Source organism: Cheilinus undulatus, linkage group 22 (genome assembly GCF_018320785.1).
Source record: "Cheilinus undulatus linkage group 22, ASM1832078v1, whole genome shotgun sequence".
Classification (NCBI taxonomy): Eukaryota; Metazoa; Chordata; class Actinopteri; order Labriformes; family Labridae; genus Cheilinus; species Cheilinus undulatus.
The window spans coordinates 32,969,307-32,995,625 of NC_054886.1; the positions used below are offsets into that span (position 1 = coordinate 32,969,307).

The 26,319-nt window shown below is 38.8% G+C and overlaps 1 protein-coding gene across 1 annotated transcript; it reads right to left on the reverse strand.

Moving 5' to 3' along the window:
- Window positions 1-6,809: 6,809 nt before the first annotated feature.
- On the reverse strand, window positions 6,810-14,761 carry LOC121504865 (sialoadhesin-like). Its single transcript, XM_041779945.1, has 5 exons — window positions 14,692-14,761; window positions 12,851-13,117; window positions 11,827-12,087; window positions 10,635-10,781; window positions 6,810-7,893 (listed from the first exon to the last, which is right to left on the reverse strand). The coding sequence occupies exons 1-5, from the start codon at window positions 14,720-14,722 to the stop codon at window positions 7,844-7,846; spliced, it is 756 nt and encodes a 251-aa protein (XP_041635879.1). The 5' UTR covers window positions 14,723-14,761; the 3' UTR covers window positions 6,810-7,843.
- Window positions 14,762-26,319: the final 11,558 nt, after the last annotated feature.

Consider the following 26,319-nt stretch of genomic DNA (forward strand, 5'->3'; position numbering starts at 1 on the left):
CATTGTTCGTTGGGAGTTCGTTGGCGTTTTTTGTTCTAGTTTTTGTTCTTTGGTGATCGTGCATCATTGTTAGCTGTTGTTCAAAGGGCTCTAGTTAAACTAACGTTAACTTCTGGAGCTTAGCTTCATTAACTTATCTGTAATAGCCGAGATAACAAAGGCTGGCAAACATTATGCTGAATGATTGAATGTAAATACGATAGCACCAAACTAACGGAGAGACACTCTTGGTAAAGATGGTAAAAAGGCCGTTATATTTTTCTCATATTCTGAGCCAAAAACCTGAACTTCAGTGGCTCTTTGATGCTGATCCTCTATCTTGTGGTCTGAGATTGTGATGGCAATGAGATGCGGTTTATCACGTTTGCACTGGGACCTGTAAATTTTGGCTTGTAACCGAAGCTTTTTGTTGACCTTCTCGACAATAAAATGATTAACATATCCCTCCAGTGCGTAGTTTACACCCTTTTGGTGACTTCTAGATGATATGTGATCTTTCTGTCTCCAGAAATCATCAATGGCCTTCTGTGAGATGTCTCCTACTGTGACAACTGCAACAGCGTCTGTCACTGAATGTTCATTGTTTGTCCTAGTGAGTGGAGGGGGCGTGGCTTAGCCATAGGTCAATTTTAGTGGGAAAGTGGTATTTCTTACCTACAATTTGCACATAGTAGGACTTATTGATCGTCCTCTATAATGATCACTAGTGTATTTTTTGTACTTTGTCTTGTCAGCTGTGGTCCTGTCAGACGTCTGCCCTTGTTTTTGGGTTTGGTTTCAGTTGTGTGTCAGTTTTATGTGCGACATTAGCAACTTGCTAAATCTGGTGCAACCATGTTTTCATTTACTTTGTATGAACGTTTCATGTCATTGCACACTGTCCCTTGATAAAAAAAAAACAAACTAAAACTAAACTATTGTCAGGACCTGTCAGTTTGAAATTTAAGGAGACTGAGGAGAAATCGAAAGTGGTCTGAGGAATGGAGAATTCTGGGGAATTCAGCCAAATATTTATTACTGGAGTCTTGCTGTCTGAGCGATTGGACTTTTGTTCATTTTTACTCGTCTACTGTGTAGAGCCCTGATCTTTTCAGAAAAGTGATTCCAGCTGTTTACTCTTCATCATCTGAAGAAGTAGTCCCAGTTTCCATATCTGGTCCCTCCCTGTGGCTGAATCCAGGCAGCCATATGACTCTGAGCACACAGGGGATCTCTAGTAGGTCTGGTCTGTGCAGAAACAGCTGTAGGAATGTCTATGTGCTTTTTTTAATGGTTTAGTTTTATAATAGCGATTTGTTTGATTCAGAATTATTGATCACATTGATGCTGTTTTGATTAGAAAGAGCTCTAGTATAGTTTTAAAGAGAAGTTGTCTGTGATTATCGTAAATACTGTATATGAATATTTTATAAGTTAGCACACGTATAAAATGTTAATAATATTAAAAGACCTCTGATACTGATTTTTTCTCCTTTTTGGTCTATCTAACCACTTTTTATGATGGTGCAGTGGACATATATATACTGAAATTAATAAGAAAAGTAAAAAAGATAAACAATTTGAATATCACCAAATTTAACAAAATTCCAACACTCAAGTCTGACTACTTTTCCCCCCAGGGTCCTGAGTTAATCTCAGAATTCTGATGTATCCTCAGAACTCTAATTTCTGTTTTTAAATCTCAGTATTCTGACGTCAATCTCAGAAAGCTGATGTTAATCTCAGTATTCTGAGTTTGATCTAAAAAGCATACACATTTCTACTGCTTTGACTGCTTTACGGCATACGTCACTTCCCCTTCCTTCCTGATTTGTTGAAAAGACGGAAGTCGAGGCAAAAGCTAAACGTAGGGTTGTTATCATGGTGGAAGCAGCAAAAAACCCAAAGAAAAGAAGTTTTATCAGAGGAGACAAAAAAAAAGAAAGTGGGAGAGTAACAAGATAAATGCCCGGACAAGAAAAAACATTGGCGTTCACTCGCTGGCGTGAGCTGAAAGACGAGGAGGGATGTCCGACCGATGCTGATTTGGCCCTGTTATTGTTGGACTTGTAAGTATATGTTGATTGCTTACCATCTATATTCAGTACTCTTGAGTTTGTAATGTGTTTTTTCGTATCGCTACGGGCCATCACGTCATCAGTTTATTCACTATCTCGCTGAAACAGGATGGGGGCGGGGGTGACTTCACGGTAATAAAACCAAGTTGAACTTAATGATTTTCAACATCGTCATTTAGCCAGAAATAAATACATTACATCCTCACTATTCATCCTGCAAACAGCCGCTAAAGACAGAAGAGTAGTTTTGAAAGTAAGTCCCGTCTTCTTTCATTCGCTTCCAAAACAAATGCACGCGACCGGGAGATCAGGATGTTTACGGCAGTACGCGCTGGTGCCTCTGGGTAAATGAGTGTTCCTTCTGGTAAAGCACTACCGCTTTTGTCCACTGGCGCCGCAAAACTACAAAAAAAGGTGAAAGTTCTGTTGTGCTGCTTTAATCTCAGTATTCTGATTATTAATCTGGGTGTTACGACCTTTTTTACAATCTAGGGGTAACTAAAAGCAGCAACATCGTAAGTTTTAAAATTAAACAAGTGTAACTAACAAAAACTCCCAAACTAGAATAGCAAGAATTTTAAAGATTTATTTACAATCAAATCAGGTAATAACAAAATCAAACATTAGATGACCAAGTTGTGGACAAAGGAAGAAGTTTGCCGACAAAGAATTAACTAATAAAAACCTCAAACAGAAGTACTGACTTCAGGGAACTCAGATTAACAAACAAAAACCCAAATCTAACTACAACAGATCAAACCTTAACTATCTGTACCAAAATTAAAAAAACAACAACCCTAAGCTCCCTGACTAACCACAAAACAGGAGAAAACCAAAATCTAACAAAAATGGCAGAGATCCCCCTACACTTCCTCTGTCTCAAACTAAAATGTTTACCTTAATCAGAAAACAGAAGCAAGCTTAAAACAAACAGGCAAACACATCATCATGGCTCAGGAGTGGAGTGAGAGACTGAAGCTCTGTCTTGGGGGTCCTTTGTAACACCTCAGATGAACCAGATCAGCCTCAGCTGCCGCAGACTGCTGAGGTGTGGCAGACCTGCAACACAATCAGGGGGAGAGAAGGCCCAAACAAAAAAACAGAAGATTCACCCAAAACAACAGACTCTGCCTTATCAGAGGCCGTAACACTCTTTAAACTGTGATGCCAAACTACACTGAATTTAAGATATTTGTAAACTTCCCCTTCAGGACATTTTTGCCCAGGTTTCCCATCAAGTATTTTCTATCAACTCAAGAATCACTGAGTCATCTGTGTCTCTAATCTGATGAGGGATTTAATCTCATCTTGTGATTGTTAAGGGTTTAAATTCTTTCCAAACCTGAACACACGCTGATGTTGGGGGCTGTCTGTCTGCATCGACAGCTTTTTAAACTATTTTCTTAAATTAATTCCCTGTAAATAATGTATGACCCATGCATTTCCAAGCTTTTGAAGAAAACTGAAACTAAATTACTCCTGGACTTAAAAGAAGAAGAAACACTCAGCAGCACTATCATAAAGGGTTAAAATGCCTTTACACTCTACATGACGGTGCTGTGCCAGTATAGCGGCGTGTAGCTGTTGAAGAGAGTTTTTCTTGTCTAGTTGTCAAGCTTTGTATTTTTTCTTTCATCGATTGCTGGCATGTTATTCACTCACACTCACAGTATTGCTTAGTTCCATAAATGTGAAAAATCAAAGACAAATATACAAAAATGAGGCGCGCAGATGGTTGAGTGGTTTAAGGCGCTACCCATGTACACGGACGGGTTTGAATCTGGCCTGTGGCCCTTTACCACGTCTCTCCCCACTCTCCTCCCTGTTTCTGGGTCCATCCACTGTCCTTCCTCTTTCTAATGAAGGAATGTAAAGACTGCAAAATAAATATTTGAAGAAAAAAAAAGTGTGACAGATGCAGCTGATAACACCTAAAACATCTGGTGTTACATTTCGCCACATGTACACTTTCACTTTTTTAATCCTTTCCACAGAGCAGTGATACTCAACCTGTGGCTCTTTTCTGTCTTAATCTGAAATATTACTCCCTTTGACCTCAAATGATCCATTACAGGTCACTTTAAACCATTTGTTTCCCACAGTTATACATTCAGCTTTAATTTTAAAACTTAATTTTCAACCTTTATCTTTTGTCTGTGTATTTCCACTGCCCTTATTTGTGTTTTTGCCACTTTTATTCCATTTCTATTGCTTCCAGCCTAATTTTGCACTTCTTTTTGACATTTTTCCCCCTATATTTGCATTTTAACCCTGCTTTTTGATTATTTTTGCTCATATTTTGCTACTTTTTGCCCATTTGAGCTGACTTTTGCAATTAAATTCCCTATTCAGCCACTCATTGCCGATTTTTGCCAATATATTTACACCTTTCTACTAGTTTTAGCCCTGGTTTTAACTCATTTTTCCCTCATTTTTTTTTTGGCTGTTTTTGATGCCTTTTTACCACTTTTGCCACTTTTTGTCCTATTCTGCCACCCTTTCTCCACATTTTTTGCCACTTTTCCCCCAGTTTTCCCATTTGATGCATATTTTGACCCTTTTCACCCATTTGTTCCACTTTTTTGGACCATTTCTGTCACATTTAATTTATTTTATTGCCACTTTAACCCGTTTGCCCCCCCCCCCCCTTTTTTTGTTACCATTTTTTGCCAACTTATTTTTATTGCCACTTCAATCCATTTTTGCCACTTTTCTCCCAGTTGTCCCATTTGATGCACATTTTGACCGTTTTCGACCATTTTTGCCACCTTTAACTTATTTTTATTGCCACTTTAACCCATTTTTGCCACTTTTCAACACTTAGATTGTGGTTCTTGCAAATGTACTTTTCAACAGTTTGGATCTTTGGTCGAGGAACACTGCCATAGAGTTTCAGTCGTTTATCCCTGATGAGAAGGTTGTGACTTTACCTTTAAAGACTGCAGATGCCTAAACATGATCCTCATGTAAAGTTATCACTTTTGAGGCACATAAACAGAAAATGATGAAACTCTGAATGAACCAAAAGTACAGCAAACATTTCTCATTTGGTAACCCAGCTGAGAAAAGTCCAAAATATTTGGGATTTACCATTCATGCTCTTTCAGAGTGTTCCTTCGTAGGAGTTTTCATCACATTACTACAGCTGTGACAGGAGAAGATCACATGATCTGACTGGTCCAGTAGTTTGGAGATTTTTAGAAAGAGTCAAAGCTGACATCTACTGGCCAAACAGTGGTACTACAGGGAGGGAATCAATTCAGCAGAGACACACATGATATGCTTTTAGAAATATATGTGTCAGATGTTAATGATGAACTCAGTTAAAGGGCTAAGGCTGCAGCACTGTAGAGAGCTGTCAGAAATATGAGAAAGTGGAAGAGTTTAGGAACAACAGCAACTCATCCATGAAGTAGAAGACCCAGGGAGCAATGTTCATAAAAGTTTCCAACCCTGCTGACTCCATGGCTATACAGTCCTGAACTTCAACTGGCATTAACATAAGCTCTAAGACTGCAGCAGGAGATTCATGAGTGGATTCCCATGGCTGAGCAGCCCAATGTAAACCTTCTGAAAAAAGACAAGACTCTTTTACTCTACAAAGAGCATCAGTGCTCAGTCCAGAAGTCAACTACATACAAGAGCAAGCTTTGTTTCTTGACAGATGCTAAAGGGGCCGGACTTCACAGAAGTAAAATTAGTGTGCATTTGTTTAAAACTCAGGTTTGTATTAGAACAGGGACTTTTCATAGTGTATGAGAGTGAGCCTACCCTAAGAACAACTGATCCATTCGGTGGACCCCCACCCACAGAAAGGAATTTAAAAAAAAAATTAAACAACAACATTTCAAACATTTATGTCTAATCTTGAAACATTTTTAAAATTAATATATTTTGGATATTTTGGTTCTCAAATGTCCTTAAACATCTGTCTTTCTCTCCTATTCAGTTATAATACCAGTAAATACCCTTTTTCATATTTTTTGGGCCATTTTGCAACTTCTTTTCCCCCATTTTTTCCACTTTTATCCCATTTTCACTCCTTTTCACCTTTTTGTCCATTTAAGCCACCTTTTTTATTATTAAATATCCCTTTTTCCATGTTTTTTGCTCATTTTTGTGACATCTTTTTGCCACTTTTCCCCAAGTTTTTCCACTTTTATCCAATTTTTTGCCCATTTAAACTGCCCTTTGCCATTACATACCACTTGTTTCCTATTTTTTGCCCATTTTTTTTTCACTCTTGACTGCTTTTTGCCCAGTTTAGTCACTTTCCACTCATTTTTTTGTCACTTCTCAGAGAGTTTTGCTACTCTCTGGCCATTTTTCCACTTTTTCTCCCCATTTTCACCCATTTTTTGCTGCTGTTTGACCATTTTTCCACCTTTAACCAGTTTTTATTGCTTCTTCCAGCTGTTTTTGCCTCTTTTTACCTCTTAGATTCCAGCTCCTGCAAAGGTATTTTCAATCATTTGGCTCTTTGGTTGAGTAACACTGCTCTATAGCATAGTCCCTATACTAACTATAAGTTTATCCATTTTGCTCCATGCACAGCAGAGGTTAGCAAAGCAAATCAACTTTTTTTCTGGTTTACGCCTCCCCTGAAGCTCTGTGGCGCCCCCCAGGGGAGGCCTGCCTCACACTTTTCTACCACTGTATTAGAAAAACAGTGTGCATTTGTTTAAAACTCAGGTTTGCATCAGAAAAAGTGTACATCTGTTTAAACTCATTGTGTCAGTGAATTGCTAGACATTTGTGAAACACACTTTATTTGTTTGTAAAGTTTTGGCAGGAAAATAACCTCATAACTGGTCTATTTTTGTGACTCTCTGGCAGGAAAAATTAAACTCTCAACATGCCTGAAGTGCAAAGTAGATGTGCAAAATGTCAGCTTTAATCAAGAACGGTCTGATGAATATTTCTGTAAAATGGATCAAACATTGAGCCGATGATTTAGAGTCCATGGAGATATAATCAAACAACATACCCTGAATACCACAACATACTTTCGGATTGTGATAATCTTCTGTGGGCTGGAAGGGAAGCTGTGGTGGGCCTGATGTGGTCACCCAGCCACCAGTTGATGATAACTGCTCTTATCCATCACTATTTATGCAGACCAATGTGTAGCAAGAAACCAGCACTTCACCAGGGTTGTGAAGTGGGAACCCTCCTTTGTCGGTGTTTCGTCCAGTTAGTGGCCGTGGCCGAGCCGCTGCATGCCTCACATCACCAAGTCCAATCCCAGTGTCAGAGGGCGTGGTTTATAGCACACTGACTATGTTCAAGACCACATGACCACTAGGTGGCATAAGACAATTATATGTTTTAAACGTTGACATTGAAATATATGTGAATGTTTCCCAAGTAACAAGCTGCTCTTACATTTCAAGTTATTTTTCATTCATAAAAAACTCCAAAAGAGAAAATACCATATAAATAACTGACAATTCCTTTGGAACTGCAAATATATCAGTACTAAAATGACAATAGTTAACAAATTCTTTAAATGCCATTACTGCAAAACTGTTTTTATATGTAAAAAAGTCATTTTATTTAATGCATAGTTTGATTTTAATATCATAAGTGGAAAACAAAGTTATAATAATGTGATAAGTGTGATTATATGAGGTCCAAAGCAAGGATCTCTGTGAAGTAATTTCTGATGAAAAAAAAAAAAGAAAAACTCTCAAAAATCATGGACAAATAAATGGATATAAAGTCAGAAAACTTCATGATAGTAAAAATGCTGAATAAAGTTGTTTCCTGTTTCTTGCTCTTCCTCTTTAGTTCAGTCCAAAACAATGATTCGCTCTCTTCCTACCATCAGCTCGAGCTGCAGGAAAAAACACAGAGAAGAAACGGTTAATAAACCGTTAATAAAGTGAATATCTAAAGAATTAAAGCTTTGGTTAAAGGAGGTTTACATCAGTTCACAACTCTCGTCTCACTTCCTGTTGTCAGCCAGTGTTGCTGCTTTGCTGTCGCCATGAAGACAAGCTCAACCTGTTAGCCACAATCTTTGGTCTGCATCACCACCAGCTACCTCTGTCTGTGACATTTAGGTTCTTGGAACTGCAGGTTTGAGAGGTTTACCACCAACATTTATTTATCTCATGATTACTTTGTTCAGAGGTGTTTTCACGCGATCACACAGGAGGAAATATATATTCTTATCCTTCCTCTAAAACTGAAGGTATTTCTATTTTTTCTTGATTTTAATGAAGAATAATCAGAGCTGGTGAATCATGGATGTTTGTTTGAAAAAGATTATTAAAGCCTTTATCCCTCTGTAAATTTGCTTTGATGGTTTTCATTGTCTGACTTTGCTCATCTCATGTAGCGCTGACTATGGAGGGAAAAGGAAGAAAGTCTGGAAAGGTGTTGGAATTTCTTGCCACTCAGTGGCACCTTTTACTCGTACAACCCCACTTCCAAAAAAGTTGGAGCGCTGTGTAAAATGTTAACAAAAACAGAAGTCAAGGATCATCAAATCCCCCCAAACCCGTATTTTATTCATAAACAACATATCAGATGTTGAAAATGAGACTTTTTAACATTTCATGAAAAATATTAGCTCATTTTCAATCTGATCACAGCAACACACCCAAAAAAGCTGGGACAGGGAACAAAAGGCTGGAAGAGTAAACTGTACTGATGAAAAGCAGCTGGAGCAGCATTTTGCAATTAATTAGGTTAATTTGCAGCAGGTCAGTAACATGACTGCGTATGAAAGGAGCATTTTAAAGAGACAGATTCTCTCAGAAGTAAAGATGGGCAGAGGTTTACCAATCAGTGGTAAACTGAGTTAATGCACTGCATTAAAAAAAGGCATGACTCTGGACTGAAATCGCTGCATGGGCTCAGGAACACTTCCAGAAATCATTGTCTGTCAGCACAGTTGGCCGTGCCATCCACCAATGACAGTTAAAGCTGGATCATGGAGAGAAGAGCTATATGTGAACAGGATCCAGAAACACCGCCATCTTCTCTGGACCAAAGCTCATTTAACTTGGACTGAGGAAACATGGAAAACTGTTCTGTGGTCAGAGGAAACCACAGACGTCGTGTCCTGTGGACTCAAGAGTTGCAGTTTTTGCAACTTTAAAACAATTTTTCCGAACTTTTAACCCCTTTTTGATACTTTTTGCCTCTTTGATCCAATTTTAGCATGATTTTAACCCCTTTTAAATGACTTTTCCTGCATGTTTTATCCCCTTTGTGCCACTCTTTTATCCATTTTTGCCACTTTTCTTATATTTCTGCCACATTTTAACCCCTTTCATACATTTTTTCAACAATTTTTTCAACTTTAAAACCATTTTTCCCACTTTTAACCTATTGTTGTTAGTTTTTGCCTCTTTAATCCAATTTTAGCATGATTTTAACCCCTTTAAAACCACTTTTCCTGCATGTTTATCCCTTTGTGCCACACTTTTCTCCATTTTTGCCACTGTTTAACCCCTTTTATTATATTTTTTACATTTTTTGCGACTTTGAAAGCATTTTCCCCACTTTTAACCCATTGTTGCTACTTTTTGCCTCATTAACCCAGTTATTGAAAGATTTTAACCCCCTCTAAACCACTTTTCCTGCATGTTTTATCCCCGTTATGCCACTCTATTATCAATTTTCGCTGTTTTTCTTCTATTTCTGCCACTTTTTAACCCCTTTTCTTGACTTTCTTGCACTATTTTTTGTCATTTGTAACCAGTTTTTGATACCTTTTGCCCCTTTTTCCTCCTTTATCATTTTGTGACACATTTTAACCTCTTTTCACAACTTTTTTCTGATAATTTTTGCAGCACTTCTGCCAACCTTAACTGTTTTTTTTGTAATATCGACTTATTTTGACAGTAAATTTCTGTAAAAACAGATCAAATGTTAAGTTGTTATAAAAATATTTCAATATTAATTGTTTGTGGGATGGATTTAACAGCTACAGACATTTAAAGCAAAAGGATGCTCTTAAAATCTTCTTTTCCTCCTGTTCTGAATTTACCGATCTTTTGGGGGCCGGACAGGAAGTTTTGGGGGTCCTGATCCGGCCCCCCAGGCCGCCAGTTGATGATCAGTGATTTAAAGCATCATAAAAGGAAAATTCCAGCAAAGAAGACCCAGGACTGTTGAGCAGCTAGAATCCTACATCAGACAATAATGGGACAACATTCCTCTCCAACTCCTTCCCAGACGTTTACAGGCTGTTGTTAAAAGAAGAGGGGATGCTACACAGTGGTAAACATGGCCCTGTCCCTACTTTTTTGAGATGTGTTGCTGCCCTCAAATCCAAAATGAGCTGATATTGTTCATGAAATGGATCTGATCTGATCTGTTGTTTTTGAACAGAATATGACTGAATGGGATTTGATAATCAGTGCATCCTGTTTTGATTCACACAACGCCTCAACTTTTTTGGAATTAGGGTTGTAGTTTTTCAACACGGGTGTCTACACTTAGTTTGATTTAGAATAGGTTAATCTGAGCTACAAATGCAGATTCAAATATGCCGTCCAAACTGGCCCAAAAGTCCAACCTTTAAACGTCTAACCAAAAATGATCAACACAAAGTGTTCTTACCTCGAGCCTTCATGCGGAACGTGTAAATACAGACACAGAGTATGATTGTGTAGAGGATGAAGAGCAGGATGGAGCACACCAGCTTGGGCACAGACATGATAGGAGGATGAGGAGTTGTGGGGGGAGGTGAGGTAGGAGCAGGCCGATCTGTGAGGAGGAGAAACACCATCAGGACATCCATCCATCCAACTGGGCCTCATTGGGAAGATGCTTTCCTTCTAAACCAGGTATCCTAAGGACTCCCCATGCCTGAAGAGGTACATAATCTCTCTGGGAAGTTTTGGGTCTTTCAAAATGAAAGAGGTAGATGTTCTGACATTTACAAGGGGAGGCTTAAATTTACAACACAGAGTAGAGTTTTTAATGGATGCAGTGTGGACAGCAAGCATGCAATTCTGGAGAACTTCCATGCAATGCCTGATGCCCACATACTGTTAGGAAGAACGCAGCTGGAGCATTTCAGGCATCGGACTGGGATGGTGCAACCATCCAGATGGGAGAATTTTCTGTTGTAGATCTGAACTTGCTGGGGGTTCTTATGTCAAGTCTCGCCTGGAACTTGGAACTGCTAAGGGTGCCAGTAAGACTAATATCTGGGACAACTTACTTAGCCTGCTGCTACCCTGAACCATCCCAGGAAAATTGAAGAAGGGGTACATAATCCCTCTCGCAAGTTTTGGGTCTGACCTGTGGTCTCTTCCCCAGAAGACTTAACAGTGGAGCTAACCAGTAGGAACCCTTACCAGATCCCTGAACTACAACTGTCACCATTAGTTTTTTTGCATCCAAAATGAAATCAGTAGATGTCCTGATGTTTACAAGCAGAGACTGAAATGTCCAAGACAGAGAGTACAGTTTCTAACAGATGCAGCGTGGACAGCCAGCATCATGACTGTGCAATGTCAAACAATGCCTGACACTCATATGCTGTTAGGACGCGATGCAAGAGATAGGACAGAAGGGGGAAGCTCAGAATAGAGTTGCTACTCCTTTGCATCGTAGGAAAACAGTTGAGTCAGTTGGGAGGGTCTTCTGAAATGTGATCTGCCAATGTAACTATGACTACAAAAGGAAACCAGAACACTTCCTATGATCCAGACATATGAGCTCTTATTCTATATTTATGTGTAGACTGTGTCAGCAGAGATTAGCTAAATAGCATGAAGGCGAAACAATCAGACTTTGTTGTCACCTCTCACTGCCAGCCAGCTCTGCGGCGACCCTCCTTTTGTTGGGTGTTCACACTTGTAGAAACCTTCATCAGACGTGGACACTGCTGGGAGGACCATCTGTCCTCCTGGCTCTTTACCGATAAAAGCTCCATCTTTGAAGAAACTTGCTGTAAAGTTTGATGTAGAATCATCCTCATTTTCTTCCTTGTAGGAGCAGCGAAGTGTCACTTTGTCTCCCTCTGGCACAGGAAATCCCGGGATTTCCAGGATCACAACTTTATCTGAGACAGAAAAGAATATTCTATTAAAAGACGTTAGCGTAGCGTGCGTTTTGTCTCCCAAGAGGACACTTGAGCGTGCGTTTTGGCTCCCAAGAGGGCACTTGTTTTTTAACAATTGGGCCACGAGGGGGGGCGATGGCTCCCCCTGCACCCACCACCCCTCACCCCTCCCTGTGCACACCACTGGTTTTTTTGTCATGATGCCGCCAGGTTTTTCAATGAAAAAGCAGAAAAAAATATGTATTTTCAATATACAACATCCAAAGTAGTTTTTGTGCTGAATTATTAAAGCCTGGAATATGTCAATGATTAGCAGCAGCACTGAGTTTCACAAATTATTATGTTCTGCATGTTTTTTCTCCATATGCTAAATATGCTCAAAGTGACGTCATCTGGTGTAGATAAGAAATAATTTTTTTAGTTCCAAGGCAAAAGCCCAGGTTGACATCCAGATATAATAAAATGCATGTATTATGCTTTAATGGAATTGGGATCAAAAATGTCAGCTTAAATGTGTTTCTATGGAGCATTTTTGGTGCTTAAAAGCTTGAGTCTAACTCTTACTTGTAAAAGGTGTATTTTAGTTTTACTGTAGGGCTGAGCTGGAAATAACAAGATCAGATCAAAATACACAATCTTGCCAAAATTCATGCCACATACATGAACACGGCTGAAATGATCAGAAAATGAAGAATGAAAAGTGTGCACCACCTCCCAAAAAACAAATCAATCACTGACCCATATTTAGTGTTTTTGGTATTACCTGTAACTATGATGTTGATGATGTTGCTGCATTTCCCATCCGTAGACTCACACCAGTACGCTCCGCTGTCTCGTTCATTGGGATAACGAGAGAAGCAGGAGAAATCCTTGTTCAGTGTCCCCCAGCCGGGCTGACACGGCTCAGACGTGATGAAGGAGGTGTTTCTTTTCACCATCCAGACACTAGAGTTAGCCGGCGTCTCACATTCCATGGTGAAGCCCTCATACTGAAAGAACTGAGATTTGTTGGGGTTGACTCTCAGAGTGGCTGTGGAAAATCATCACAAAGGGGTCAAACACAAAGCACTGTCGAGTCTGCTTTCAGTCCCCTTTACTTATTATTCAGGATGCCCTAAATCAGGGATCACCAGCCACGTTTGCACAAAAGCCAGATTGTTTTCTTGGCAGACATTGTGGAGGCCAGACTGTTAATTAAGCAAATGACATCTTCAGAGATGTTTTGATTTCCTTTGAAATGCACCTTATTTTAGGCATTAGCAGTAAATTCACTCCCTACTGCAGCCAGCCACAAGGGGGCGACTGAAATATTTTTCCTATATATTATTCCTTTTATTGACTGTTTCAAGGTTCAAAATCTGTTTAGAAACCCTCACAGGGTTAGGCTAAGTCTGTTGACAGTCCTAATCTAAAGACATCCACGTAATACTGAGGAAAGTCTGCGAAGAATGCTGTCGCCATGGCAGTTCTTTTGTTTGCCATGAAACAGGAAGTAAAACTTTTGGACGAACAGCAAACATTAATAAAAGAACAATGAAAGCAATAAAACAATGAAAATAAAAACGACATAATACTGTAAAAATTTTTGAATATTAAAAAGTTAATGAAATAAGATTAAAAAGATGTGTATTTATTGTGTTTTTACTTTTTAAACATCCAGAGATGATTGTGATTTAAATGTCCAAAGGCAGTCAGGCCCAAATTTCTGGGATATAAACACAGAAAGCTGTTCCTAGTACCCGTGTGAGTCACATCAAGGCTGGGGGAACAGTGAAATAAAGTTAGGCAGAAGTGGGAAGTTAGAAAATCATGTTTTCACATCTGCTTTTTTCTGGTTAAAATTCCTGACAGAGCATTCTGAACAAGCAGTGCTTTGAAAATTCACTTTTTGGGTAGTAAACGGTAAAAGGGAGTTCCAATAAACTAAACAGATGATAATAAAGGCAGGAATGATCGTTTCAGCATTTTTCTCTGGTAAAAAAACATCTTACTTTGGCAATGTTGAAGTGTTTGTGAAAACTTAAATCTGAATCTAAAACCTCTCCTAAGTTTGCGATGCTTGTTTAAATGTGATTGTTAAAACTGCTGTATTTGTGTTTTCTCTCTTGCTGCTTTGGCTCCGTCTAAAATAATTTCAGTTTTATTTTCATGTTGTTTTGGAAAGTTCTTGCTCATCCAGACATTAACACCAGCGATGAGTGAAGTGGGGTCATCAGGGGAAACACAGATGTATAACTGAGTATCGTCGGCATAGAGGCGACTTTTTTTACATTATGATGAGTTACGATGTCCTCAGACTGAAGCAGATTGGTCTCCATCTGATACACACAATTCTATTTACAGGATTAAAATGATGATAAACAAAGACTTTAGAGAGCATCTTCATATTTAAAAATAAAGCAGATAATTCTCACTACAAAGAACAAAGTAGGTCAGGAAGAAAAAGTTTTGTTTTATGATCCATAATACATCAAATTATCAAGGTGGTGTTTCAGAATTTGATTTGTAAGCAGCTGAGACTTTAAGGAAGTCTGGTTAGTAATAGAGCAGACAGATATGAGAGCATAGAGACTGTTATTTATCAAAAAAAGTAAATTCACCTACCAAGCATCAGGCAGAGCGTTGTAATCTCCATTTTGTGTGTGATAATGTGACAGCTGAGTTATGTTTTTTCCATAAGTCAACCACATCCTGACAGAACACAGGAAATTATATAGACCACCTCACAAAAGCCACAGATGTATAATGAACGTCACACATTTTTAAAAACACATCTGCTCAGTTTATAAGTACTAAACAGTACCTGAGGCTCAGATCAGATTTACATGAAACCAAAAAAATCTAAAATTTCAAAAAAGTGGTTTCAGGTACTTCCTCTGAGAAACTGAAAGTAAAAACCCACAGCTTAAACAAAGACAGAGATGCTGACTCAACTACACATCCCAATGCAAACATCAAACCTTCATGCCAAAACAACAGAAACAAAAAAAGCTACTCTTTAAATTTCAAACTTAATTCAAACAAATTCTATGATTTAAGCCTTTTATATTAAACGTCTTTCATGGATTTATGACATTATTCAGCTTCTTGAGACATCTATTTTAAAGTCAGGATCTAACGAGGAGAGGTTAGAAGAGGCAAAACTGGGTTAAAGCAGCAAAAGTGGGCAAAAATAGGTGGAAAGTGGCATAAATGAAAAAAAAAAAACACAGTGGTGGATCAATTTAAAGGAGGCAGAAGTGGGTTACAGTAATGCAAAAGTTGAAAAAATGGATTAAAATGAGAGATCTACAGGCAGATAGGTGCTGCATCAGTGGTGAGGAGGGAGCTGAGCCGAGAGGCAAAGCTCTCAGTTTACTGGCTGATCTTCCTCCCAACCCTCACCTGTGGTCATGAACTCTGGGTAATGACCCAAAAAATGAGATCGCGGATCCAAGCGGTCTAAATGAGTTTCCTTCGGAGGGTGTCTGGGCTCAGCCTTAGAGATAGGGTGAGGAGCTCAGACATCCAGAGGAAGCTAGGAGTAGAGCCGGTGGGGGTATTCCAGGCAGATACGTCTGGGACGAGACCTCAGGGAAGACCCAGAATGCGCTGGAAAGATTACATATCCTGTCAGGTCTGGGAACGCCTCAGGATCCCCCAGAAGGAGTTGGAAAGTGTCGCTGGGTAAAAGGACGTCTGGGTGGACTTGCTTCACCTACTGCCCCCATGACCCGGCCCAGGATAACTGGAAGAAGATGGATGGATGGACCTTTAATGTAAGAGCTCCAGTCCTGACATTCAGTCGTTCAGTCTACTGTTCATCAGTGCTGTAGAGAGAGAAGGGAGCAGTCTGAGAAAAACCTGGAGCAACAGAGGAAGAGGACTGTTCAGATACAGACTGCCATCTGCTGGTTAAATAGAACACCTACATCCATCTAGAAAAGTCCCACCTCAATCACCCTGATTCTACTGCAGTTGTCCTCTGTTAAAACATGTCCTTACATGACTTTAATCTTCCATATTCTAACTTTAACCTTATAATTTTGATCTGTAATCTCAGATTTCTGACTTTAATCTCATATTTTTTCTCAGTTTTGAAAATAAACATCTCGCTTTTTTCAGTTGCCCTTCTGCTCTTTAGTTTAGATATTTCTTCTAATGCCAGTAAAGTATTTTTAATAAAATGATGAGAGTTTTACATTAAGATTAATTTTACAACATGTCAAATAAAATCAGTTCAAAGAAAATAAATGTTTTGAGAAAAAGTAAATACAAAATGTGAGCTGTTTTATCTACTAAATGTAGATTTAAATGCTTGACAGTAAAATGACCAAAATGTGACAAAAACTGAAAATATATTTGAACGGAGCTAAAAACTAAAAGTCCGACTTAATTCAAATAGCTGCCAAATTCAACGCCGCTCAGCCCTGACACTTTCTCATTTTTATAACATAAACACAAACTTCATCAATAATGTCTCCAGTCATAATGAAGTGCTTCGAGAAACTGATCAGAAGCATCATCCAAGGACTTCTGCCCACATTTGACCTTCACCAGTTCACATATAGAGAAATCAGATCAACAGAGGACGCCATAGCCATAGTCCTCTACACCACCCTGACCCACATAGAACAAAAAAACAGTTACACCAGGCTTCTTTTCATTGACTTTAGCTCATCCGCCCAGCACACCACCAGTTCAACCTGCTACCCTCAGGAAGACGGTTCAGGACAGTAAGAGCCAAAACTAACAGACTGAAAAACAGCACCTGTCCCAGAGCAGTTTCAATAATCAATGAACACTCTCAACGTAATATTATTTATTAGAGTGCCTTTTTTTGTTTATGTATTTCTTTTGCACTGAATGGAACTGCACACAATTTCGTTGTACTTGTGTACAAGGACGATAAAGATTCTGATTCTGATACATGTTTTTTAAAGATATCTCTATATTTCATAAAGTCCTGATAAATGTCCTAGCCCTGCTTCAGGATCATGTTGGCCATTTTCTTAAATGAGCTGGTACAGCAGAGCTTTGGTCTTTAGAAATACAATAAAACCAAAGTAAAAGAATAAAATAAGTGTTTGGTGATGTTCAGATATGTCCCAATCAGTCTGACATGTTAGTGATGATATATCAGGATAATAACAGTATCAAAACTGGACAGTCCTGTACAAGCATGAACCTGTCGGCGCCTGTGTGATGAAGGTTAGACGTGACTGATGAAAGTGAAAGCAAACGAAAGTCAAGATCAACGTCTGAGAGCAGAGCTGTATTTTTACTTCTCTCTCTTTTTATTGTTTTTTTAAATGATTGATTCCTTTCTCCTGATCAATCCTGGTCATTGATATTATAACTGAAATGGACCTGAAGAAGGTGTTGGTGTTGACTTTTCTCTCATTCCCTCCCATGGTCAACGCTCCTCCTATCAGCCTGACAGGTGAGAGATTTACCTTTGCCATTATCAGTGACAGTCATTGCTTCTTCTTCCTTGTTTTGAAAGAAAAAAAGTAATTCACAACGGAGTTTCTGTCCCACAGACCCCAGACTTTATTGCCTTACTAAATTAAACCGCGTTTAAAAACTGTGTAATGCTCCAATAAAAACGTATCTCATCAGTTACTTCTAAATCAAACCCTCACTGAGTGGAGCTTTGCTTTTCGTAGGCCTGATAAACTCGGCTAACCAGGATTTTCCATAAAAGAGCGGACATCAGCCATCATTAAATGGAGAAATCATCCTCTAAATTAAGTATTTAAAGGCAAATAGAAAACAGAGGAACATTTTAAATCTTTTAACTATTCTCATTTATTCTTGTATTTCTTGTTTATCATCAAATAATCATTTAATCTACAAAAATGTTCATGCAAGGCTTAGAAACTAAAGAAAAGACTAGTGGACGGTTTTAAAGACTAGACAGTTTTTCTGTGCTGTTATTATCGGTCTTTCTGATCTGCTAAGATAGAGCAGCTCCTTTGTCTTGATACTGGTGTATTACACACAGAACAGACACTGAAGCTCTGTCGTCATGTTTTTATATGAGTTAGGGCTGTGCTGTATGAAAAAAGATCATGTCAGAAACCAAACACTCTCATTATTCCCTTAGAGTTCTGTAAATGCCTGCTTCATTCAGTACTTTTCCACCCCCCCACCTCGATCTGGAACTGATAATGATCTTGGATTCAGTGCGGCTCTGACCAAGAGTAACAAAAATGTTAAAAGCGTGTAACAGCCTGCCCTGAGCCTATGAGTTTGGTTGGTTTGGTTTCCTGGTTCAGCAGCCAATAGGCAGAGTCAGGAGGGCCATTTGTGGACTGAGCAGCTAACTATGCACACCTGTGTTAGTCAGGCCTCAGCTTATTTAAGTAGCTTCCACTCTAACAGCTCTCTCTCCCTCCCAGGCCTCCGCCAGCTGGTTGGGTTTCGTTTGCACTCAACAACACTCCACACACATCCATACATTGCTTCACAACTGATCTTACAGACTTGCATAATTATGATTATTTTAATTTGCAATAAATTAACTTCTTTTAAAACTTGTTTCATGTATGACTCCCCTTCTTTGTCACCTACTTTGAGCCAGTTCGTGACAAGCGGCACGCCTCTTTGAGGTTCCCATATGCAGCGAGGTTGAACCAGTGAATTGCATGCCTTTGGATTCCATCATCAGTAGTAGAACAGGAATCTGTAAACACACAAGCAGATACTCATGAACAAATAACCTTTTGCAGCAACATTTTTAACTGTCCCTGTTACCCAACTAGGGCTTTCAGGATATGACACTGGAACCTCATACTTCATTATAACGATATTTATAGAGTGGTTGAGAAAACAATCTGGAGGATGACACAGGCGAAGGTTGGGTATGATTGGGTGCCCTGGTCACCCCTACCAAAAAGTCTCATTTTGCTGCTGCTATTGAAACTAACAGTCATGTAACATGATCTTGTCCATTAGCAGGAGAGAAGGCTCTGATTATGGACAGAGAGGGACACAAGCAAAGAATAGAAACTTACTATTCATCCAGGGAAAAGTCAGACAACTTTCTTAAAAAACTTCGTTCCTCATGAACAATGACTGAAGGTGCTTCAGCTGGGAGCAGCTTGTTTCATAGCTGCATAAACTAGAACCTGACCATGTCATGTGACTATCTATATCGGCAAGTCAAGCTGCCGTCATGTGTCAACATCAATGTTGACGTAGAGGACAATAAGTGCTCCATTTCACTATGCTCTAACCTGTCCCCAAAAAATAAACCCAATAATCTCTTTGTTCAGAGGACAATGACTTGAAATGACTAGAAAAATTTTAAATTACTTACGTAACAGGAAAGCTCATCAATGTCATCTTTCTGAACGTTCCATTCAATCCTTTCCAGTTTGTTTTCCTCCCCACATCGTCACTCAACATTTTGGCGAGGATGTCTCAAGTTTTGTGTCTTGATATTCTATAGTTGCTAGGGAGCGAAACTAGAATCATCAACAATAAATCCCATCAGACTCTATTATTTCAGATTTTAAAGCTTAAACCTCAAAAAATTATATAAATATGAAAAATGATTCCGGAAATATTGAGGCCATTGAGGCTGATATCCACATAATACACCAGCAAACTACGATGTTTGAAATGAGGTGTGTGTGAAAGAGTGAGAGAGAGTGTGGGGTTGGGCAGGGGTGAGTGAGTGAGCGAGAGAGAATAAAGCAACAGGTGCTGATCTGAACCATCAATCACCCATCTGTTATATTTCAGTGGTTTATATCCACATGATAAATGAGCAAACATTGGTGTTTGAAGTGAGGTTTCAGTGCGAGAGAGAGAGAGAGGAGGGGTCTGGTGGGGTTGAGCAAATGAGGACGCAGCGAGCACTGTTTTGAATCATCAGTCACCCATTGAAATGACTTGACTGGATGCGAAATTTCGCATAAAATCGAGACTGTTCTGTTCTGAAAAAAAAAATGACGGACAAAAGTTTTGGCGTCAGAGTGCAAACTTGATTAAAACAACATGAGCTCAACTGTATTTTTAAAATGTGCAAAGAATTCGGGCGAAATAAACAGACCCAATGTTCAAACGCCTTTAGGGTCAGCTTGCTTGTCAGGTAGTTTACCTTAATAATTCACTGCTCCTCACTCTATTTGGTGTTTAATGTACTCCAGTGAACTTAAAATATGGACTCCTGCTGCTGTAAGAAATTAGAAATAGTTATATATTCATATTATATACAAGCTATTCCAAGATAATTTTATGTGCATGTGTGCTGAATAAAACTGAAAATAACTGAATGCTAAGGAATCAGGTGGGAACCAGTGTTAATTTCGTTGATTAAAACTAGGACTAAAAATTTTCGCTGACAGCCTTTATTTCCATGATGAAAACTAGACTAACCTCCAATTTCCACATAAAGCGGCCACGCCAGTGATTGTACTGTGGAGCAAATCTCTCCCTCTCTAGCCTATCAGAGCGGTTCCACAGCTGCGGCGCTTCGGTCCAGCAGCGGCGCGTGCCTGGAGCGCCACTCTGCTCTGCTTCGTTCAAAATACGCTGCAAATACAAGTCATGAGCGTAGAATATCCGGAACAGAGTGGCAAAAATGGGGAGAAAAGGACTAAAAAAGAGGTAAATTTGGTCTAAAAAAGTGGCAAAACTTTGTGAAAATGGACAAGAAAATTGATAAAATGGCAATATGGGATATAACTGGCAAAAATGGGTAAACAGTTTCAAAAATGTGTTTAAAGTGGAAAAAAATGGGTTGTAAGTTTTAAAAAAATGAGCAAAAGTGAAAGAAGTAGGTCTGTTTGACAAAAAAAAAGAATTGGCAAAAATGGATAAAAAGTGGCAAAAATGGGTTAAAAATGGCAAAAATGGATAAAAAGTGGCAAAAATGGGTTAAAAGTGGCAAAAATGGGAGAAAAGCAAAAAAGATGGCTTAGGTGTGGGGAAAAAGTTTCACAACAGTGGGTCAAAATGGTTCAATTGGCAAAATAAGTGGAAATTGATTGATTGAAAACAACAAAACAATGTGCGAAAAGCAGCAGAAATGAGGTGAGAGTGACATAAATGGGTGTAGAAAATGGCGAGAGGGGCTAAATTAAATGATTCCAACATCAGACCAGGTAACAGCTTCACACACTTTGCCGCCCTAACAGGAGGTAACTGGAAATTTGGAAACATTTAAATAAATAAATGTTAAGGACACTCGTCATTTAAAGCATCACAGTGGAATAAAACGATTAGTGGGGCTCTAACAGGAAGTCGTGTAACCTCTCTTTCTTCAGATTCTTCCTCTGGATGTTCAGTTCAAGTACCAGTCGGGCCACCGCAGTCCTAGAGGTTAAACCTGAGGTTACATTAGACCTATCTGATCTTAAAGTAGAGTGGAAATATGGTGACAAGTACGTCCACGTGTCCCAGAATGCTCAGGACTATTTTAGGACTCAGGACGAGAACTCTAAAGGAAGAACATCTCTGTTAGAGGATGAAATGAGTCGAGGAGACGTTTCTCTCAAACTCACTAATGTGACTGAAAAGAATGCTGGTACTTACAGCCTTAGTCTTCTGTTCTTTGGCACAGCTAGAGAAAAATCCTTGCATAACAAGGTCAGTTCATGGTTCAGTTCTGGGGGGCACCTGCTCCAGGTGTGGGCATTGTTTGGTAGTGTTACTTTAGACAGCAGCCTTGTTACTGTACTGAGAAAGGAAATATGTCAGGAGTACTTTCTCTCACCAAAATTAAAACTCTATTTGTTTGAAATATTGGTTGGAAAAATGGCACACAGCCAGCTGAATGTTGGCCTTTGTTCATGTGGACCCTACCATTATTCCACAGCCAAGTTAAGGGCCAATAATCTGATAACAGAGTAATAGACATGATAGCTGTAACAGCTGTTTTAATGCTCATGATCTGATAGCAAACAGGGCAAAGGCAAACAGAATTATAAGATCTGTGCTTTCTGCACATTCAGTACATACAGTACAACAACTTTTAAACTTACATGTTACCAAAGAGTTCTTGGTCTTTATCTAAAAACTCAGAATAATGGGTATATTTCCACAGAGTAATTCCATCCTCTCTGCCACCTCACTAGCTAAAGTAGACACAGATGTGTTTATCTTATGCTAGCATGCAGCTACATGCTAACGTGAAGGAGAGAAACAGAAACTGTGCAAATCCTTCAGGGATTTTCTCAGCAGCGACAGAGATAAAAGAGCGTCGGTCAGTCATTCTTCAGCAAGAAGGAGGTTAAAAATAGAGTACTTCAGCTGCAACTCAAGCGTGTTGAAAACTCAGAATGGAACAAAAATTCATAAAGCTTTCTTTTGTTGCTCTTGACCAGCTTAATCCACGTCTTCTTTGCTTCCCAGTTCTTGCTGTTTCACATTCATTTCTGTTGCAGTGGGTTCATCAATTCTTTATCCTTATTTCTAATTCACTCTTGTTTACTTCTTTTATTTTTAGTACTCATATTGCAAGAGCTTGACAGCATCTATTCTGTATTTACATAAAAAACTTTGATATGAAGTTCTAAGAAAAGACACACCTGATGGTAAACAATGCTGAGAAATATAACCATTACTGATGCTGGAACAGGAAGTCTCACTGTCATCTCTGTTTCCCCAGAATGTTCAGCTCGAGGACCAGCAGGGGACACCACCATCCTGCCGGTCCACCTCAGGATCCCTTTAGATCTATCTGATTTAATGGTAAAATGGGAATATAAGGGGAAGCTTGTCCACCTGTTTCGGGATAGTGGGGACTATTTGGAAACTCAAGACGAGGAGTATAAAGGAAGAACATCTCTGTTTAAGAATGAAATGAGCCGAGGAAACGTTTCACTGAGACTCACTAATGTGACTGAACAGGATGCTGGAACTTACAGCCTCATTCTACGAAGCAAAAACATCCCTCAAGACAAAAGAAAGCACAGCGTTTCTCTCTGTGAGTACTGCTAACCTCATCAGTCTCATAATGTTGTGTAGTGTTGATTATTTTATGCTGAAACTCTGATGATCTTTAATGTTTGAACAGGTGTGGAGAAGACAGAGGGAGATCGTCGGGCTGTGGTGAGTAAATGTCTTCAGTTGTGTCTGTTTGTAATTTCCACATTATTCAGCAGAGGCTCATCCACAAGGTCAGAATTTATTCACTCATTTAATCATTTTACTTCATTTTTCCACAGACACCAGGAGAAAAAGAGGAAGTTGATAAAGAGATAACACAGCCAGTGCCAGTCTGGGTGAGTGAAAACAGCCAATCATGAGCCTCATTCACCAACCCAAACCCCTGGACAATGTTTAAATCTAGAGTGATTTTAAAAATGTGGAAGATCACAGAGAAAAGGACAGTTAAAATGATTTCTCATTTTATAATCCTCTGAACACACAAACTAGGAGACTCAGCCAGACGGTGAGACCACACGCCAGGAACCTGTTGAGGGAGTACACAGTGTTATAGGCACGGCATAGATATCAGCTACCATTAGCTCTCAAAGTTAATCATGGGCACATGTGAAAGTTTCTGTTATATTGGCTCTGAAATTGGCTGTGAATATTTTCATATATTGGTTTTAAATGCCACCTTATATTCACTGTAGAGATCAGCCTTTATTGGCTGTAAATACTGGCCTATTTTGGCTTATCAGCTTATAATTGTCTAAAATCCTGGCAAATATTGGCTGTAAATATTGACCTATATTGATTTTTAACACTGGCCTCTATAATCCATATATATATATATGGCCTATATTGGTTGTAAATACTGACCTATATTTACTATAAATATGGGTTCTTATTGGCTGTCAATATCAGCTTAAATTGGCTGTAAACATCAGAGGATTTTGCTGTCAATATCTGCATATTTTGGTCTATACTGGCTGTGTGTATTGGCATGTAATGCCTGTAAATATGGCTATCATTATCAGCTTAAATTGTCTGTCAATATTGGCCTTTATTGGCTGGGAAAAACAGCCTGTATCTCCTGTAAATGTTTGCCCATATAGCTTTAAATACTGGCCAATATGGGTTTTAATATTGGCTTGAATTGGTTGTAAATACTGACCTTTATTTATTATAAATATGGGCTCTTATTGGCTGTCAATATCAGCTAAAATTGGCTGTAAACATTAGAGTATTTTGCTGTCATTATCTGCATATTTTGGCCTATACTAGCTGTGAATATTGGCATATAGTGGCTGTAAATATAACCCTAATTTGGCTGTCATTATCATCTTAGATTAGCTGTAAATATTGGCTTTTGTTGATTGGGAAAAAACAGCCTGTATCTGCTGTAAATATTTGCCTATACAGCTTTAAATATCTACCTAAATTGGCTGTAAATATCAGCCTGTATCGGCTATAGATATACGCTTATATCGCCTGCAAATACCCACATAAATTAAAATGATAGCTATAAATATCTCCTTATAACAGCAGTAAATGTCTGCTTATACTGGCCTTGAGTATCTGACTTTATTGGCTGTAAATATTAGCCTAGATCTGCAGTAAATACCAGCATATGCCAGCTGTAAATATCAGGACGAATCTGCTTTACTGATCTGTTTAGTATCCACTATAATGTATGAATGGAGTTATAGGTATGAAATCATAGGCAGTAATAACAGACCAATACCAGCTGAAGTCTTATTCTTCGTACATCTTCATTACTTTAATCTGAAAGCCATTTCTTTAATTATGCTTTGATGGAAATGAATGAAAGGAAAGGAAACAAGTGAGTGTTTAATGACTGTTATAAAAGCTAATAGAAGGACAAGAGGAACTTCTCAGGGAGAGGGAGAAGCAATTGGTTAGAAACAACCTGATAGTTCTCCCTACAGATTACTGATCTGATGTCTAAGCAAGCAAATTAAATTGTTATCACTGAAAACCAAACAACATTGATGATCTTCCCCTTTCCTCCAGGTCTGGATCATTCTTGGCATTTGTGGTCTTTTTGTACTTGTTGGTGGCTTAACCTTCTTGGTGTACAGACATAGAACAAGTAAGTCGTATATTTTTCTTGTATTTTTAAGATCAAAGTCAGAGGTTTACAATCTGGTTCCTTAAAACAACATTCAGTCTGTTTTGTTGGTTTTGAAAGACTAATAACGGTTTTGATTTGAGTGGATTTTGCTGTAAAAGTTGTTCCACTTCAAACACGGACCAGACCAGTTCTTCCTGTTAAAGCAGCCTGAACACAACTATATCTGTTATTGTCTGAGGTTAATCTCTCCTTAAGCAGTTAGATTCAACTGAAACTTGTAAATCATTTCTCTGAGGCACAAAAACATCAACTCTCCGAATGCTGCTGGATCACCAATGATACCAAGTAGTATCACCGCTGTTGACAAAATCTCAGGACCATGTGACGGATCTCTACGGCAGGCTCAACCTTTTCAGCCTATGACCCCCAAAATAAAGGTCCCATAGACCAGAGACCCCCACTGTACCTGAAGGTGGTTGAACACAGCCATGCAAATTCAAGAATAGTCATGGTAGAAATAGGATTAAAAAGGGTTAGAAATGGGTTTAAAGTAGGGGAGTACCGATCGATCGGCCAAGATCGGTATTGGTGCCGATTTTCTTAATTTTAGGAGATTGGTGATAGGCTGATCCTTGTAAATAAGATCAATGGATAAGATTGGTTTCATATGCCTCTACCTACTAAAATGTGAAAAATTTAAGACTAAAGGAACTGATATAATTTAGTAGTTTGGACAGCAATGCTTTAAACTTTTCATTTATATTTGAGAGAACTACCTTGTGCAGTTAAAACAACAACTTTATATTGTTCCACAGATACTGTTCAATGTTATTCAATAAAATAAGATTGGAACATTGAAGGTGTATGCTGTCAGTTATAAAAAAAATCGGTATTGGCCAAAATCGGAATCGGCAGGTCAGGCTTTTTAAAGATCGGCGATCGGCCAGAAAAATGCAATCGGTGCACCCCTAGTTTAAAGTGGCAAAATGGGTGTAAAAAATGGTGAAATGGGGTTAAAAAGTGTGGAAATATGTTTAAAAGTGGCAAAAATGAGGCAGTTAAATAGGCAGAAAGTGGCAGAAATGTGTTACACTGGCAAACATAGGCATAATAAATAGTAAAATGTAGTTATAATGGGTGTAAAAAGTGGTGAAAAAGGGTTAATAGTGGCAAAAATTGGTCAACAGGAGCAAATATTGGTGTAAAGTGGCATGAATTGGTTTAATTGCAAAAATTGGCAGGAAAATTGGTCTGCTACCAATCTACTGATGGCT